General features: G+C 36.7%; 2 protein-coding genes across 2 annotated transcripts; both read right to left on the reverse strand.

Annotated features, from left to right (window-relative positions):
* Positions 1-126: 126 nt before the first annotated feature.
* On the reverse strand, positions 127-5,628 carry LOC135075545 (nanos homolog 3-like). The gene is made up of 7 exons (XM_063969967.1): positions 5,475-5,628; positions 5,030-5,174; positions 4,571-4,678; positions 4,191-4,307; positions 3,621-3,769; positions 2,690-2,882; positions 127-1,687 (listed from the first exon to the last, which is right to left on the reverse strand). Exons 1-7 carry the CDS (start codon positions 5,562-5,564, stop codon positions 1,518-1,520), a joined length of 972 nt encoding a protein of 323 aa, XP_063826037.1. The 5' UTR covers positions 5,565-5,628; the 3' UTR covers positions 127-1,517.
* Positions 5,629-6,839: 1,211 nt separating this feature from the next.
* Positions 6,840-17,455, reverse strand: LOC135075762 (uncharacterized). Its single transcript, XM_063970242.1, has 3 exons — positions 17,321-17,455; positions 9,563-9,705; positions 6,840-8,720 (listed from the first exon to the last, which is right to left on the reverse strand). The coding sequence occupies exons 1-3, from the start codon at positions 17,387-17,389 to the stop codon at positions 8,600-8,602; spliced, it is 333 nt and encodes a 110-aa protein (XP_063826312.1). The 5' UTR covers positions 17,390-17,455; the 3' UTR covers positions 6,840-8,599.
* Between the last annotated feature and the right edge of the window lie 303 nt (positions 17,456-17,758).

Raw genomic sequence — 17,758 nt, forward strand, 5'->3', positions numbered from 1 at the left:
GAACTTGAAAGAACGTACCTAGTCCAAGAAGTATTTTAGATCATTATCTATTAGATTATCTGCCAAAGTAAAGTCTCTGTTTAAATTCATAAGTAGAGCACTCACGCTACAAATAAAACACTCATAAATAATGCACACAAGTTTATTAGACAGTAGAAACCAAACATCCAAAAGAAAGAAAGTAAGTAATTTTTCATTGGTTGGTTGGGATGTGAATTATATTATAATTAATTTGGACAAAGTTTAAAATTAATTATTAACAAATTGATAATTGAATGAATTCATCAGCGATTAACAATAAATTCATTATATTTTCGAATTGCAATGATTTAATTGTATTTGAACAAAGAATCGATGACGGAAATAAAGTGGATATAATTAATTAAAAATCTTTTAAAAAGCCAATGAAAAATTTACATGAAGAACTATAGAAAAACTGAGTTGTGTTTAAACTTAAAAGTCAAAGGGTTCAAACATTATATGACCTGCATATGTGTATTTGAACCATTGGAATGACTTGTAGTATACGTAGTTGTTGTTCACATTTCTATTGAGTTATAGAAAGTGAACATTACACAGCACACGAGTTCAAAAACAATACAGTTTGTATAGAAACTACAGTTAAACGAAATACAGGTTAAATCCTGATAAAAATGGTTAAGTACATGTAGTACAATCGATAACCATTTGACACGTTATCGGCTTACACCATGTTCTCATATTTATCACTACTCAATAAGTTTTAAATGAAAGAAATGTGTAAACCAATAATAACATTGTTTTACTAAAATGATAATACGAATAGTATTAATAGATAAAATTAATGTTGGTGATTTACGTCGTTGCGAAGAGATAACCTTCAGAACTTAATAGAGCAATGGTTTCCAGCCTGTTTCTTAAAAAGCCGAACCGTCTAAAATGAAACCGTTATCATACTGGGTCTCAACTTCGGCTCTTATGTCTGGCCATACATGAAATATACCTTAAACATAGCTTAGAGTCATCTTAGTTACCGATCTGAGAATAATGCCGGGGCCACACCTCTGAAAGAAGTAATGTGAATGTGACGGGTTGATAAAAGACCTTAATTGCTGACGAACTCTATGTAGGTACTTATTGATTTTACATTTCTTAGCTAGGGCAAGAACCTCGGGTAGGTCCTAAGTAGGCTAGGATCAGATATTCTCCCAATAAAAGTTATGGAAAGGAGAGGTAGACAGAGTTTAATAACAGCATTCCTGAGTGAAAAGAGCGTTATCGATCAAGTTGTTTTTCGCTCCTCCCACACATTAGGAATTGTCCTATATAAACGGCAGTGGGATCTACAAAAAGTACATAAACAAAAAAGATCTATCTTACAGTCATCGTCAAATACTTAGTGACACCCAAAGTGGCCAAAAAGTTTTAGTGAACAACAAACTTATTCCACGTAACAAAGACGTGTTGCGAACTTTTTGGCTTAAGGTGTCACAAACTATTTGACGCTGGCTGTGCAGATAGCCCCGGCTTCGTTGGGTTTAGTTGATTCCGAACGTGGACCAGAGAGAGGCGTGCGTGAGCGCAGCGGTGGACGGCGAGGGTGACGGCGCGGGCGCGGGTGTGGCGGGCGCACTACGCAGCGTCAGCCCGGCCAGGCCCGCGGTCGGCGCGCGACGACGCGACAGCCCTCCTACTGAACGATCCGAACCTGGAACAAATTCACCATTGTATAAGAGCCGATTGTACTTATCCCCATTTAGCTAACTCCCCATTTTTTTTTGTGTTGAGCGGCTATTCTAGTTCAATAAAGTCCTAGTATCACTGCGACCGTTATCGACCTATTGTGATCGCCGCTATTTTCCTTACAGTTCGCCTCCGAGTCCTGCATCCATTAGGAAGTGCAGTATCTTTTGGGGGGCGATATGTTTTACATCTTGTGGGCGTAGGATGTGTTTGCTGAACTCCCCATTTTGAGAAATCCCCATTTTGCATCGCTGTTTTGAGAAGTCTACTTTTTGAGAAATCCCCATTATGCTACTAAAGCTCTCGTACATTTGCATTAAACCATAACCGCATGGTTACCTCCTCAGTGCCTTGCTAATGAGAACTACCTTTAAGGTCCAGTTAAGTCATTGAACGCCGAGATGCTAGACACAATGGAAATTGTATTGTTCGAGGCTCACCGGTGAGCCGCGTGGCGTCCAACGTGTTAAGATAACTTTATCATCAAGAAAGACAAGGGCATGACACATATTTGAAATCATCAAGACTACTGCAGTAAACGACCCTGACTGACTTATCAGAGGTAAAAAGAAGATTTGATCTATACTCACACGCATGGGTAGAAAGGTTGAGGAGGCTTGATGTTAGAATATTTCTCCCATAGTCGCCTCTTACAACAACCACGGGAAGAGTAGGGATAGTTTATTCCACTCTTCCGAAACTTAATATTTGCAAACATACATTGTAAGCCAAAAAGGGCAAAATCGCGTTGCAATATCGTAAACTGTACGGCTAGCACGAAAAACTTTTGAGTTTCTAATCGTTTGCGTATTCATTTGCGTGAACTTAGTATGAGAAATGGTTGCACGAAACTTATTTTGAGAATCAAAATTGTCACGTCATCGTTTAATTCGAAGGTTGAGTATCGAATTTTGTCGAATACGCAAACGATTCGAAGACGAAAGTTGTTCATGCTAGAGGTACTGACCTGCATCGGAGTTCTCTGGGTACTTGTTGACGGTGCAGTACTTGATGGTGTGGGCGTGGTCGCCGGTGGCGCCGCAGCGCGGGCAGCGGAAGGCGCGCAGCACGGGACACAGCACGCGTCCGCGCCAGTCCTTGAGCGCGTGCGACGAGTAGCACTCCTCATTCTCGCCGTTGTTCTTGCAGAATGCACATTCCTGGTAAAGATGTCGCGGTGAGGAATTGACGCTTTTCTAGTGAACTTAAGGAAACCGTAAAAGCGTGGCCTTTTTACTAGGCAAATAAATCAACTTTGAAATTGAGCATAGGCTGAAAAGTTTCAGCACAAAATAATTTCATCACAGTCGAATCCGAGCGTCTTTAGCTACATGGCTAAAAAGAGAGAAACTCCAACCAATCATCTCTTACTTACAGAAGTTTACTTATGTGTTGAAGCTATGTAATGGATTAGGTAATATGCTCTCTCTAATTTTTTTTTTATCCACAACAAGGAAGCTCTTGGCCTGTATCTCACCTGATGGCAAGTGATGATCAGGCTGAAGGTGGAAGCGAGCTTCACCCGGAATCCTCAACCACGGAGGAACTGGCTATCTTACCTCTAACTGCCGGAACACAACAATGCTGTTAGCATTGTTGTTATGGCGACAGACTTAGGTAAGATGGTGGTAGCTAGCCAGGCGGACTTAGAACAAACCCTACCACCAAACAAACCGAACAGAAAAATCTGCCTCCACTGGGAATCGAACCTGAGACCTCTGCGTCTGAAGCAGGTAGTCTTACCACTAGACCACAGAGGCGGTTCATTACATAAAAGCTTAGGCTTGCTTTTTAAGTGAAGCAGCAAATTGAACGCACAGCGTTGAATAGAGCTGAATAGTTCACGCGCACTGTGAGACCTCATAGTAATGTTTGTAAATACGGGCGATAGTACTTACATTAGGCAGGGCGCGGCGCATGCGCTTATCGCTGCGGACCTTGGCGACCTCTTGCAGGAACTCGTAGAGCACGCTGGGCCGGATCGAGCGCAGCACCGACAGCTGCTCCCTGGTCAGCATCGATACGTAGTTGTTGGCCGACGACAGACCTGAGAAAACCACAATACATTAATTTGAACCTGGCTAACACGAGACCACAACACTTCATTTGAACCTACGAAGGCGAAGCAGGCCTGTCTTTCTTTGGGCATTCGGCGCGTGGCCAGCGCTTCAAGATCGAAGGGGCCACCACTGTTTCATGACAAATTGCTAAGTTCAAAAGGTCCCTCAAACTAACAGGGGGCTGTGAGTTTTTTTGACGCGGTCACTAGTGACGACGTTTGATATAAACTCACACTAAGCCCTCTCATTTTTTTCGCAGTCACTAGTGAAGACGTTTGATATAAACTCACACTAAGCCTCCAGATCTAACGTATTCTGTAGTCCTATTACCTATTCGGGCTAAATCTAGGATAAAATATACCTAATTAAATATTTTAGAGGAAGACACAATTAATTTACTTCACTTACTTTTGATCAAAAAGTCGAAAGTGTCCATCATCTCCCCATTACGGCCAGCCGTCACGGAGGAGCCGTCGCCCCAGAGGTTCGCGCTGGATGATGCCACGGACTCCGACCTGGTGTTACCTGCCAGTTTTCATACATTAAAAGTACCTATTCATTTATCAAAACCTGCAGAGCATCCCATGGGAACTGTGCAATTAGGATACAAATACGAGTCCTAACTACTTAACTGTAAAAGAACTTTAAGTAAATATCGAAGTAAGTTTAGCAGGTAATCCTGCTTCAAAACATCACTATCAGATCAGGAGGACGACCTTCTCTATTTTAACAGAAGCAAATGGAAAGAACAGATAATTTGAATAATATAATAATGGTCAAATACACACCCATATTGAAGTAATTTTGGGAATTTTGATCCATGTCGTCGAAGAGTAGTTCAGAGCCGTTCATACGGAAGTTCATGAGGACATCGTCCATATTTGCTGCCGTTGGAGCTGCAACAAAGAATACTTAGCTACATTAACTAGTAGATAAATTACCACAACCTGGGACTCGTATTATTTTTATTTAATTAAAAGCACCTGATTTAATTAGAATTACCTAGTACTCCGTAATTACCAAGACTGTACTGTACGTACATACTTACATACTTAAAAAATTCATGTGGACCAAATTAAAACTTTATTTTACTGGTTCAAAAGTCGTTGCTTGAGATTTCAAAAACTATCCAACTGCAATTGCATATTCACCTTAACATTATGTCAGTAAAAATGAGCGTATGAAATGGCTAAATATGGAAATAATCCCGCATGAAAAGAAAATAATTGTGAAGATGGTTCTAATACCTGTGTCGGCAGCTCTCGGCTCCTGTTGCGCCAGGAGGTTCATGAGCTCATTGCCACCACGCGCCTGGAAAGGAGGGGCCATCGGAGAAAACACGCCTTCCGATGGATTTGACATGTTTCTGTTGTCCGACGGTGCAAAACTTTCCTATGATGAAGAACATTCTAATTAATTCAATATTAAATAGATTAATGCTGTACCTCCCTCGTTTGACAAAAAAATAACGTGCTCGCAACGTGTTTTCTATAATGTTGCATAAAATATCTAGAATCACTAATTTACTTAAAATTGATTAATAGCGCCAAATATTTATGTTGTAGCATAAATTATTATAAATCACAAAATAAAATCTAAACATTTAACTATTCACAAAACTTTTAATAGGTAGGTATGTTATACCCAGCCCTAAATTTAAAAAGTGGGTACGATGTTTTCTTCTTTACTTACTGTTGTTGTGGTAGCTTTTGCATCACTAGCAGTTGTAAATATCGGCTTCGTTTCTTCCATGGCGAAATTATTGTACGTGATTGAATCCATGACACAAATAATAATTTAAATTGACTACAAGTTAGCAATCGCGCACTCGGTGTATGAAAGGAGCTGTCGGGACTGGGCGGCCGCAATATATACGGATGAGGTATCGATATTATACAGATGTCTATGTTTGCAAACCACTCCCGTGCGTGAACTTGAAAGTTTCGACTACCCTCACAATTTGTTATAAGTCGTAATTTAGCCGAGAGTTCTAGAAAGAATTTAAACTTATGTCGTATGTTTCGGGTAGTCTTATAATACATAGTTAAGTAATTGATTCGTCGGGCGGACCGCCCAACTCGCTGCTTGGAAATGTTCATAATAATCAACCTTTGATATTATTAATAGTGGCGGGTTCTATTTAATAATATTGTACAATAATATTAAGTAATATACGAGTAGGTGCAAATGTAGTCTACTTATTATGACTACTTACATGAATCTATTTAAGCATATTAGGTATCCATTATCTAATCGCCATGATACCTACATAAGTTCTGTGTAGTTCGGGGCTAGCACCTAATTGTTGGAGTAATTTATTTATATCTATACTTAATCGTAGCTTTTAAATACATATAGCAAAAGTTGCTTAGGTATACAATTTAAGCTTACTCACAGTTGCTGTAATCTGTAATCAAGCCGCAGTCATTTGCGACTAAAGTTACCAATTTTATTTAGTTAAAACATCCACATAAAACACTGTACCTACATAAGTAAATAGGCGAAATTAATGACATTTGGTATCCTCCGTCAGTACATAGTTACTTTTGCCTTCACATACCTACTTATTATTGAAAACGGACATAGTAGTTAATTTACCAAGATTTATGACTGCAACCATTAAAACATGGATTTGCGGTTATCTAAGCGAAACTTTTTAATCGACTTCGTAAAGAGGAAAAGGTTTTTAAATCAGTTTATTTTTATTTTTTTAATGAGTGTTCCCCATTATTCTAAGACGCCTATATTTTATTGCCGAGAATCGATATATTTTTTTCAGAATCTTTTACAATTTTATGCACCTATCTAATCGATGATTCTTTGATGCATTTAGGTATTTACTGAAAGTGTTGTTACATGTGTTTACATTTCTATGATTTATTACTTTCAGTGGATTTATAGCCACTATTTATTTATGACCAACGAACTGCCAACCTCCAATGGTTAACTGGAAGAGAATGTTCGCCTTTGTACAGGGTTTTATGTGCATATAAGTTTTAAATAAATAAATGGTTACCATTTGTTAACACTGAATAAAATTAAATGAAACTACTTAACTCAATAATCAATTTTGTTCTTTATTTAATCAAATAGTTAATTCTAATTTAATCTAATAATAAGTACATTTATTTATAGTAATTTATGAATTATACTTATACAGATTAAAAAGTAGGTACCTACCTATTCATTTTCTATTAAAGTTGATAGTAAAAGGTGACGTATGAGGTAGGTACATTACATTAAAAATAATAATTAATAGCGAGGCGGAATTATTAACTGCAATAGAACAGATCAGTAAAATAATAATATTTTTCATTGATGACAACAGAACTTAAAACAAAGGCATTATCAAATTATAATTATTAAGGATTTAGGTCACAGTACTTATGTTAATTCTTGCCTAAATTTATTTTATTTTATTCGCTCTGAACATAATAGATGTGGAAGGAAATGCCGAGTAAGGAACTTTACGCTTGAGGCTACTACCACAGGAATATTATTCACTTTGCTACGTGGCCATACCTATTACAACATTCGAATAACATGGGTTGGTCATCAGGATCTCTCCTTTCTATGTCTCCACTATCTCATCCAAAAGTCACACGCATACCTATGCACGCCACATAGCAATGTGAGTACCTATACCTTATTTAGTTTAGGCTACAAACATCTGGAAAGCACCCACAATTTGAGTAAATTGTTTTGATGACGGATTGAATCAAGGAATGGTCCAGGTTTCAACCTGCCACCATAACGATTTAAAGTTTACCAACTTTTGTAGACCGAACCTAATTTTCGAACCCCGGTTTCTGAGTTAAGTGTCAAAATTAACTTCTAAACTTTGTTGACACTAATGAACATAAAAATCATAGCAAATCACCTAACAAAACAAATACTGAAAAATATTAGAATAAAAAGCAAATTGGATGTAACCTCAGAAACCGAGGACTAGCAGTGGTACCTCGGCATATTCTTGAATCAGCCTTATAATCTAAAAAACTTATCGTACGAAACAAAAAAAGCGAATGATGACTGGTAATGAAATCTAAATTCGATTTAGTCCATCAGACAGATAATAAAAAATATTGGGCACGTATGCCTACCTATTTTTTATTTTTTTTCATAATCGAATAATTACATTTGAGATGAAAGGTCGTGTGACGTCACTTTTAAGTAAAAATTCTACATAGGCGTGACGTAACACGCCATTTCAACTCTATGTAGTAGCTGTGGTATTAGTGTTATCATTTAATTAAGAAAGAAAATAAAAAATACGAGTATTTTCTAATTAACTATCTGACGGACAATAATTGAAATTTTGTCATCTAGCCTAAGGCTCATTTTCTTGTCAAAACCCCCACAAAGTTTGTATTTGTTGGTCATTACAAACAAAATTAAATACTTTCATTTCGTCATGATAGAACATTGCAGATTAAAAGGATTAACGATGACAATAAAAAAAGTAACTTTGGTCATAATCCTTTCTGTAACGTAACTACATTTTTGTTTTAAAAACTTTTATAATATGTATTTGTATACAAAAAAAAAACAAAATATTATTAGAATTAAAAACATTAAAATTACAAAACAAATAATTAAGTTTGCCTTTATCTTAACCGATAGAAAAAGCGATCATTTCAGTTTGTTGAATAAAGCGGTCCTGAAATTCAGTCAATCTGAGGCCTAGATGTATCTTGCTTTTGTTGATGTGACTTTATGAGGTTTCGATTTCGAAATAGGGCCCTTTGGGGTGTGTGTGAATAGCTGCTGGCGACGTGGAATGCAGCTTATGTAAAGACGAGAGGAGTCCTAACATGCTATCTTTTCTTAATGCTAATTTCAGTCACGCTGCCGGGCTGGCGGCATCTGTGCACGTATGTGCTCACCGACTTGTCGTCCTCGTCGATCGCGCAGTTCAATCCTTCCTCGCAAATGCAACTGAAATTTACAATAAAGGTGCTTAGTTGACTTATCAGATGACAATTATCAGAAGATTTGTAGACTTTTCAGAAGATCTGTGTAGAAGACATAGAACCTGGAAGGTACAGGTTGAGCCAAAATTACTGACACGTGTAAATTAACATAAAATATCGCTTGTTCTCAGCTCAGTTTTAAATGATAGTTATTATGACTGAATCTTATCTAAAGAAACTTGCTTCATTTTCAAGTCTAGGCTTTTTCTAACCTTTGCTTTCGTCGTAGTCGTGACAAGGAACCCTAAAATTATTAGCACTAGATAGCTGTAATTTTGTACAAGTACATGTAGTTACCTATTATTAATCACGCCGACTGATTAAATAAGTGGTAGAATAAAATTTTGAAAAAAAATGTTTAGGGTAAAGCATGTAAAGTGGGGATGATTTTTCTTTCATCTTCTACCCCATCGTATGGGGTATCGTTGGATAGGTCTTTTAAAATGGCTTAGGGGTTTCTAAGACTATTATTCGATTTAGAAATCCGTTTGCAAAATATTAAAGTTAAAAGTGCCAATTTTTGGTCGAGTAGGGCGTCCCCCTTCTAAAAACTAAACTGTTGGCTAGAAAAATCTGGAAAAATTCATAATAATAGTGCTTTTTATGAACTTTCAAGGAAAACTATAACGGTTAAGATAGATCAGTTAGTTTGAGAGTAATAGTAGTTTAAGCGCGTGTCACGACACGCACTTGGCTAATTTTTGGGTAAGAAAATATACAAGACTTTCTACAACGACTGACGGGTGCTTGTAGAAAGGCTCTATAAATATTAGGCGTTGGCTGTAAGTTAATGGTTAGGTTACTCACTAGCCGTTGACGACGAACATATCGATGATCTTGATTTGGGGCTTATATATGGACCAGCCGCAGGGGGTGGTCGGGGCGCAGATGTTGGGAGCTGCGGTGGTGGTGCTGCTGCTCGCGGGCAACTCCTCAAGGTCCACGGCTCGCTGCAATACACAACAAGTAAACAATCAAATAAGGAATAAAGTGAGTTCTTTGCCGCGTGGTTCTGGCACCTGGTAAAAGAAAAGGGCAACTCTCACCCGCTCTACCCGTGGATAGAAGTAAATTAGAGAGTCGAACTAAATGATTAAAATGATCTGATGATGATGAAGATGAATATATGCAAGTGTAATAAATTGAATTGAGTTGTTTAAAATCCACAGAACAATCGCGCACGTCCATGAACCGCGAAGGCTCTGTGCATTGCGCGATTATTTTTCGGACAAACAAAAACGAAACATTTTCAGCACTTCCATGAAAAACCGTAGCGTTTATTTTGAAACCAGCAATTAATGCGTTTGAAAAGATTTGTATTTCTGAAACATAAATCTGCCAGATTTTACTAAAAGCAATGTACCTACCTAACTGCCATTCCAGTCAATTGTATAGCAGTATTGCACTGGTCTAGGCAGCCACTGTTTACAATAAAAACTCTAAATTCCTCGAGAATAGTGTGTGTTCCTGGCATTCAATTGAAAACACTAAAATCTTTATTCCAAATCCCTAGAAAAAGAACAAGTTGAACGGTAAAGATAATAAGTATCATCAAGTTTTCTGCAAATGTTGGTATGTACCTACCTACTTTCTTTAGGGGGCGTCCATAAATTACGTGAGACTTTTAGGGGGGGGAGGGGGTCAACGAAAACCTCACTAAATCTCACGTGGGGGAGAGGGGGGGTCTCGGAAAATATCACGTAATTTTTCCCGCAAGAAATAGAGTAAAATTGCCAGAAAACTGGGTTATTGAAGTAAAAAAAAATGATTTTTTTATGATGATAATGACAATTTATTCTAAACCGTCTAATCAAATTAAACTAAAAATGCCTCCATCTGCATTTGTAAACACTAAAGATGCAGAATAAATGTCGAAATTAAGAAAATTCGAAATGAAAAAAAAAACGTCATCGGCATCGCTATTGCGTAAAAAATTGGCCAAGTGCGTGTCGTGGCACGCGCAGTGTAGGGTTCCGTAGTTACTACAATATATTTCAGAAGCAAGCAATTACTTCATCTAAAGTCACTTTTCATATTTTCTTCTAAGGAATTTTTACTGGTTAACACCTTTGCTGCGGCAGTAACTTTCTAATACTTTCCATTCCTTCGGTACAAGGTCAGTAAACCTGGTATTAAAACTTACATTGTGGCGGCACAAGGCTTAAAGACCTTGTAATATTTAAGATATATTAATTTTATTTTTGGCTTCATGTTAATAGATATTGTGTTTTTTTTCTTTGAATATTAATAATAATGCATTTATTGACATACACCTGAAGGCGTTCGTGAATAACTTGTTTAGTATAAAAATTATAGCTATATTCAAAATACAAGGCTTATGCACCCTGTGCCGCACTGAAGTAGGGAAGTCTGGTGGGTATTCTAGGGATGTGAAATACAAATATCGATAGTTTAAATTAAGTTTTAATAAAAATAAAAAAAAGTAACAAACAAAGATGTTTTAATAATTTAGTCTAAATATTTTACAAATAAGACATACGTGCATAAATACTTAAATAAGCTATATTTAAAGAAAACATATTATTTAATAACATTTAGTTACAACTTCAAATGTTTGTCACGAAAAACATCATTTAAATTAGCAATAAATCGTGTAGCAAATTAAATTACAATCAATTTGCAGTTTTGATTTTGTTTGTTTCTCTTGACGCCATGTCGACATGTGCGTTTCTTACGAATGCGAGGCAACACTGGCTGCACGAAGCTAGCGTGGGGTGCGGTACCAGGTGCGCAGGGTACAAGGTGCTTCGACCTGGTTTCGCATTGTGAAGACATTTTATTACTTCCGTGCGGTACCAGGTCTAAAAACCTGGTATTAAGGTAGGTACATCATTGGATTCTATTTTAAGAATACATCATAGATATATATTCATCACTTTCCTACACCGGACCCAATTGAAGTTATGCCTTTCGCACGACAAGGAAGACTACAATTTTCTTAGCCGCACGGTAAGCGAGACGTACACAAGGTCTATAGACCTGGTTTCGCACTCAACGTGTTAAGAAATTGTATAATCCATGACTATTCGTCAAATGACTATTACCTACTCTTAAACTAAGTTAAATGTATCTTAACCGTTATAGTTTTCCTTGAATAAATTTATCCCCACTTTACATGCAGGGGAAGCTACCCTCTAAATTTTTTTTTTTTTTCAAAATTTTATTTTACCGTTTTGTCGGCGTGCTTAATATACAATCCTTCACAAAATTACAGCTCCCCAGTGCCAATAGTTTCCAAGCGAAACCTCGGACAGACAGACAGACATATCGAAACTATAAGGGTTCCTTGTCAGGACTATGGAAAGTATGGAACCCTAAAAAATTACATTACATACGTATGAAAATATAATATAAATATCCTAAATAATAAATAAATATCCTTGGACATTTTACACTGCGTTGCTAGTCCCAAACTAAGCAAAGCTTGTACTATGGGTACTAGACAACGGATATAAACATACTTAAATACTTTTTTTTTGTAAATACATACATAATTATTATACATAGAAAACACCCAGTCCAATACAAACAAATATGTTCATGCACACAAATGTTTGTACTGTGCGGGAATCGAACCCGCAACCTCCGGAATAGTAGTCCGTTTCGAACCACTACACCAAACGGCCGACAATATGTATTCGTAGTTAAAGTACCTAACCAATAGTCAAATTTGACAGATGTCAAATGACAAGTGGTTAAATATCAGAAAAAAAAATTTTATAACAATGTTTAACTTGACTTTTAGTACATTTTTTAACTATTAGTTTACATATTATTAATATTTAACCATTAGTAGCAAAATTTAACAATTAGTTATTTTAACTATGAATCAAAAAACTGGTCCTAGGTTGAATCAATTGCTTGTCTTACTGCGCGTGGCACGACACTGGGTTACTGATTTTATCATAAAAATCTAATAGACTCGAAGCATAGACATTGCAAAATAGGCATTTTATTAAATATCACGTGAGATTAGGGGGGTGGGGGAGGGGGTCAGGCAAAATCTCACCAAATCTCACCAAGGGGAGCGGGGGGGTTGAAAAATGGCCAAAATTGTCTCACGTAATTTATGGACGCCCCCTTAGGGAAAAGCTATCAATTTTGCCCTTTGTGATATAATTTTAATGACAAACTTATCACATACGTATATGTACGTACATACTTGAGTGGAAAAAGAAATTACGTAGTATTATAGAAGATAAAAGGAGCATTAGCACTAATAAATACTATTATTTATTTCATAAAGTTGCGTCAGATGATAATAGAGTTAGCTGATGATAGTGAAATAATAAGTATCTATTCGTCATCGTTCTAGTTCTCTGTAAGCATAGTTGCTTTAAGTTTAAGGCAAGATTAAGTTATTTGATGAGACAATGGGTGAGACCATTAACTAAGTATTAGGTAATTCCTAAACATCATAAAAACCACTCAGTTATTTTATAGACCTGAAAACCTAGTTTTCAATTTGCTGCAAATATAGATTTTTACAAGTACTGTAATCTACCCAATAATTAAATAAATTCTTAAGTAAGTTTATAAATTAGTTGATCAATTTAGTTCGCGTAATTTACTTAGTGACAGCATCTACAATTCTACACTAACTAATATTCATTTACTTAACGTTGCTTGGAGCGAAGTCATTTTGGGAATGGTATTTTTTTCGTACGGGAATTCGACCGCTTATTGTAGCGTCATTCGAAATTACGATGCGCGCTCGCCCTTGAACGTATCCGACATTCTAGCTACACCATGAATGAACAGAAGTGATGACGAAACCGTATCATCCACGTGGAATCGCGATTGTATCAGCAGTAAACAGGAAACAAATACGACGCGGCGTATTTTCGGTCGTTGACCACTAGTCTGTTTATCAGATGTCAGATACTCATGGGCCTTCGCAAGGCGGGTCACGAAAACAGTGAGTCATCCAACGAACTTGTAGAAATAGATTCCTTCAGTCAGACTACGCCGTAGTTCTTAATATAAAGTCGACCTTTGCTGAGACTGTCAATCGAACTAAGTATGATTCAGTAATATTCCATAAACCATCTCAAGAATCATGCCAGCTATGTTAATTTTGTGAGGTAATAAGTACCATGCGGGCGAAGAGTTGCTTGAAGGACAGATTTAATCTCATACTACCTAACTTGGTTTAGGGCAATAAAAGCCTTTACTATAATTTTTAAGCTTCACAAAGTCAAACAATTCCTATTGTTAGCCTTCAGTGGAAATATTTTGTACTAGCTTTCTGCCCGCGGCTTCGCCCGCGTGGAATTTTGTCTGTCACAGAAAAACTTTATCGCGCGCGTTCCTGTTTTAAAAACCGGGATAAAAACTATCCTATGTCCTTTCCCGGGACTCAAACTATCTCTATGCCAAATTTCATCAAAGTCGGTTAGGCGGTGGTTTAGGCGTGAAAGCAAGACAGACAGACAGACAGACAGAGTTACTTTCGCATTTATAATATTAGTATGGACACAGAATAAGTAATAGTACCAAGGTAATAGAGTATAGATTTTCTAATTGAGCGGAAATGAAAAACACAACAACGCGTTTTTAAATTATAAATAAACTTGAAAAATCAAACTGCCTAAGGGATTGTGGGTTCGATTCCCGCCTTAGGCAGTTCGATTCTTTCAAGTTATTTATAATTTAGTTTGAGATGCAACTCTTCGCTAAAAAATTTATTAACAACGGTTTTCGAAGCCTACATACGCCAATGCTGTTTTCAGTTTATTTCATGCATTGTTTTTAGTGGAACAGTCGTCAAACTGAAAACCTACGGTTAACAATTGTGCATTTGAATTTCAGTTGTAGGTACCTCCTAGATTCTTGGGAATTCAGGAGTCACTCTTGACCATTCTGCCTCTAACTTTAGTGTGATTGCATTTGCAGGCAAGATAACAAAACAAATGTATTTAATGCATCATAATTTTAAATTTATACGTAAATAAATATGGGCATTTTAATGAGCACAAGCTTGTACTTGTACGTAATTAGTATCTCTTCATTTTCTTGTAATCAAATTAAAAACAAAACGTGTTGTGTGGCAGCCTGTTATTATAGTGAACTTCCAGCCTTTATTAATAATTTGTTATTTAAAACAGCCAGGCTGTTGTTTTGGAAATTGTTGTTTTGTTCTGGAACTTGCCAAGGCAATTTAAAATGGTATCTCAATAGGTACTGGGAGGTAAACAATATGCGGACCTTGTTGTCTACATTTAAGTTTACGATGTCTGTCTGGTAGGTAGTTATTTAATTACTCATAATCTATTGGGACCTTCAAAAAATTATCTCTTAGTAAAATTGAATGGTATGATTGGCATTCAATGGTTAGTGCTTCTACTTTTAATGTCACCTAACTATACCTATGTCATTTGTTTATTTAACAAGAAAAAAATCAAACAAAAATTAAAGTAGAGCAAAGCGATCATGGGGAATGACAAAGAATAAGTGATTATAGTTATAATTTGCTTACCCCATCCTGAAATCTAATCCAAGATCTTTATTTGGTCAGTACCTACCAGATTCACGAAGCAATTTGAATAAAAGTTGTGTAACTTCAGTATCAATAAATCATTGTCATCGGGTATTTTGACGGGTGAATAATTTTATATTTGGCGAATTAATTAAAGTACTGTTAATTGTTTCTTTTTATCGCACACATTATAATAAACAATGAATATTTACACATCTTTATTATTAGTGCCCAATTTGTACACCTACAAACATCGCTTGAGTTTTCCAGTTAGCTTCTACAGCGTAACCAAAAAATAGAGCTTATGCAAGCAAAAAGCTCCTAACTACGCACGTAGGTAGGTACTGCACTTGCAAATCTACCTATTGAATTGTGGCTGAATCGCGACGATGAGGAACCATAAATTTATTTTTAGCCCAAAAACCGGTAACTGTCGCAAATTTAGCTGCTGAGCTTGTTTACAGAACTTTCGTATAAGCTCAGGAGCTTTATTTGTACGAATTCAGTATCCAATGTAACTAAGTGACTAATTAGTGATAATTTAGTCGTGAGCCTTATACACAAGTGCTTTTACAGAAATGGTGGTTGATTTTGGGTGTACCTACTTCCTTCGGGATCAGCCCACGCGCAAATCGATCTATGTGTCACCAGACAGAGGCAACAACCAAGAAAATACCATTTTCGGTGTCAGATTTCAGTCTGTAAAACTTCAGCCATTTCAGCTTTAAAGTTGTCGATACATTTTTTTTTATGCAAGACAAGGCAGCATTTCAGCAATAGTACCATATAAGTATTGCCTAAAACCCTTATCTCTGTTTCAATCAGTTTTTTTTTCCTTCGAGAATTTCTAAATATCTTATGCCCAATTAGTCAACATAGTGGAGCTTACTTTGTGCCCTAGAAATGGGTCGCGTAGTTAGCGCGCACAAGTGGCTTGCTAAGCCAGGTATAGGCTACGTGTTATATTATATTTTTTACATATTCCAGATCTGATTATTCTGCTTGAACTAAAGAGATAGCGGTTGCAGTTCGCCTGACACAAAAATTTAAAATCTAATGTAGGCCTACCTACTTAGTCGTAATAAAAGCTCGGTCTGGAAACATGTTACAATTATTTATCAATTTTATTGAAAGGTTTGTGTTAAATAACTTCAAAATATTTTTTTATATAACGTATTAAATAAAGTTGTAAAAAGTTACAACTTTTACATAGTTTATGACGTATGACGAAAAGATTGTAAAGAACCCTCTGCACGCGAGTTCTTAACAAGTGGCTGGTTTTTGATTGATTTGTTTTGATACTGTGAAAAGTCCTACATTTGTGAGAAAGTGATAGTAATTATTTTTTATCGATCGAATAAAGATTTTTTCTTCTTTTAAATAATTGTTGTTTCTTAACCAATATCATTTAAGTAAGTGTATGATTTTTGAGACAATCTAACCAATGCATTTACAATTTTTTTTCTGTTGCATTATTTTTCGGTTCGGACGCCCAACTACTCGTACATAATAATATGTAGCAAAATAATAGGTAAGTACTTCTGCGAAAGTTGACATAACATTTCATATCATAAAGTAGGAAATCTCGCATAGCACTTTGCAATATTATTGATTTGAGTCATGCACAGTATTCATCCTGAAAATCTACTCAACTACCTATTCTCATAGTCATAAATCAATAAATCTACCCCCTAAAAAATATAACTACCTAGCACAGGTAAATAAATACAATTTACTCATGTGACATGCACGGATTTATAAATTTGAAATTAGGTAGGTACGCATTATAAAATCAAACAAACAATTACGCATTTACGGGGACCAAATAAATTACTTTGAAACGTAATATCTACGTGCCTACTAACATGCTGTTACCGTGGGATTAGTAATGTTGTTGTGTATTAATAGAAAAAATGTAATCTGAGTGTATAATACATGTAATTAAGCGTACTAATTAGGTACATCATTGTAATAAAAAAATTGCCGATTGTAAAATGGAAAGGTTTTTAAGGGTTTTTGAAGAAGAAAGTTTGCGGTGTAAATGAAGTGATAATGAAAATACTCACCCTCTCTCTTGGCACCATGGCTGTGGCGAAAGCGCACAGGACTAGCAGGAGAATGAGCACCTTCGTCATTGTCACAACGCGGGTAGTGCTCAGGGAACATAAAATGCAACGTGCGGGTGTGCGATGCGCGCAGGATCGTGCTAGAGTGGCGAGACCGCGGCCGGCGCACACTATAAGTAGGCCTGGAGGGCCCCGCTAGGGAGAGTGCACCGCCACATTTCCCGGGCCGCCTATGCGAGAAAAACGCTCGATCCCGGTATAAGAAACGGTGATGTACTCGAATCGTTGCAGATACCTGTTGTTTCCAGTCGGTCTGGCTAGAAAAAGCTATTACAGCTTCAACAAACCCCTATATAGCTATTTTCCATTTAATTTTATCATGTTTGGAAGCAGTCGTGGAACAAATTTCATTGTTGATTTTCACTGAGAGGTGTCCTC

The sequence above is a fragment of the Ostrinia nubilalis genome, chromosome 10, assembly GCF_963855985.1.
Source record: "Ostrinia nubilalis chromosome 10, ilOstNubi1.1, whole genome shotgun sequence".
Classification (NCBI taxonomy): Eukaryota; Metazoa; Arthropoda; class Insecta; order Lepidoptera; family Crambidae; genus Ostrinia; species Ostrinia nubilalis.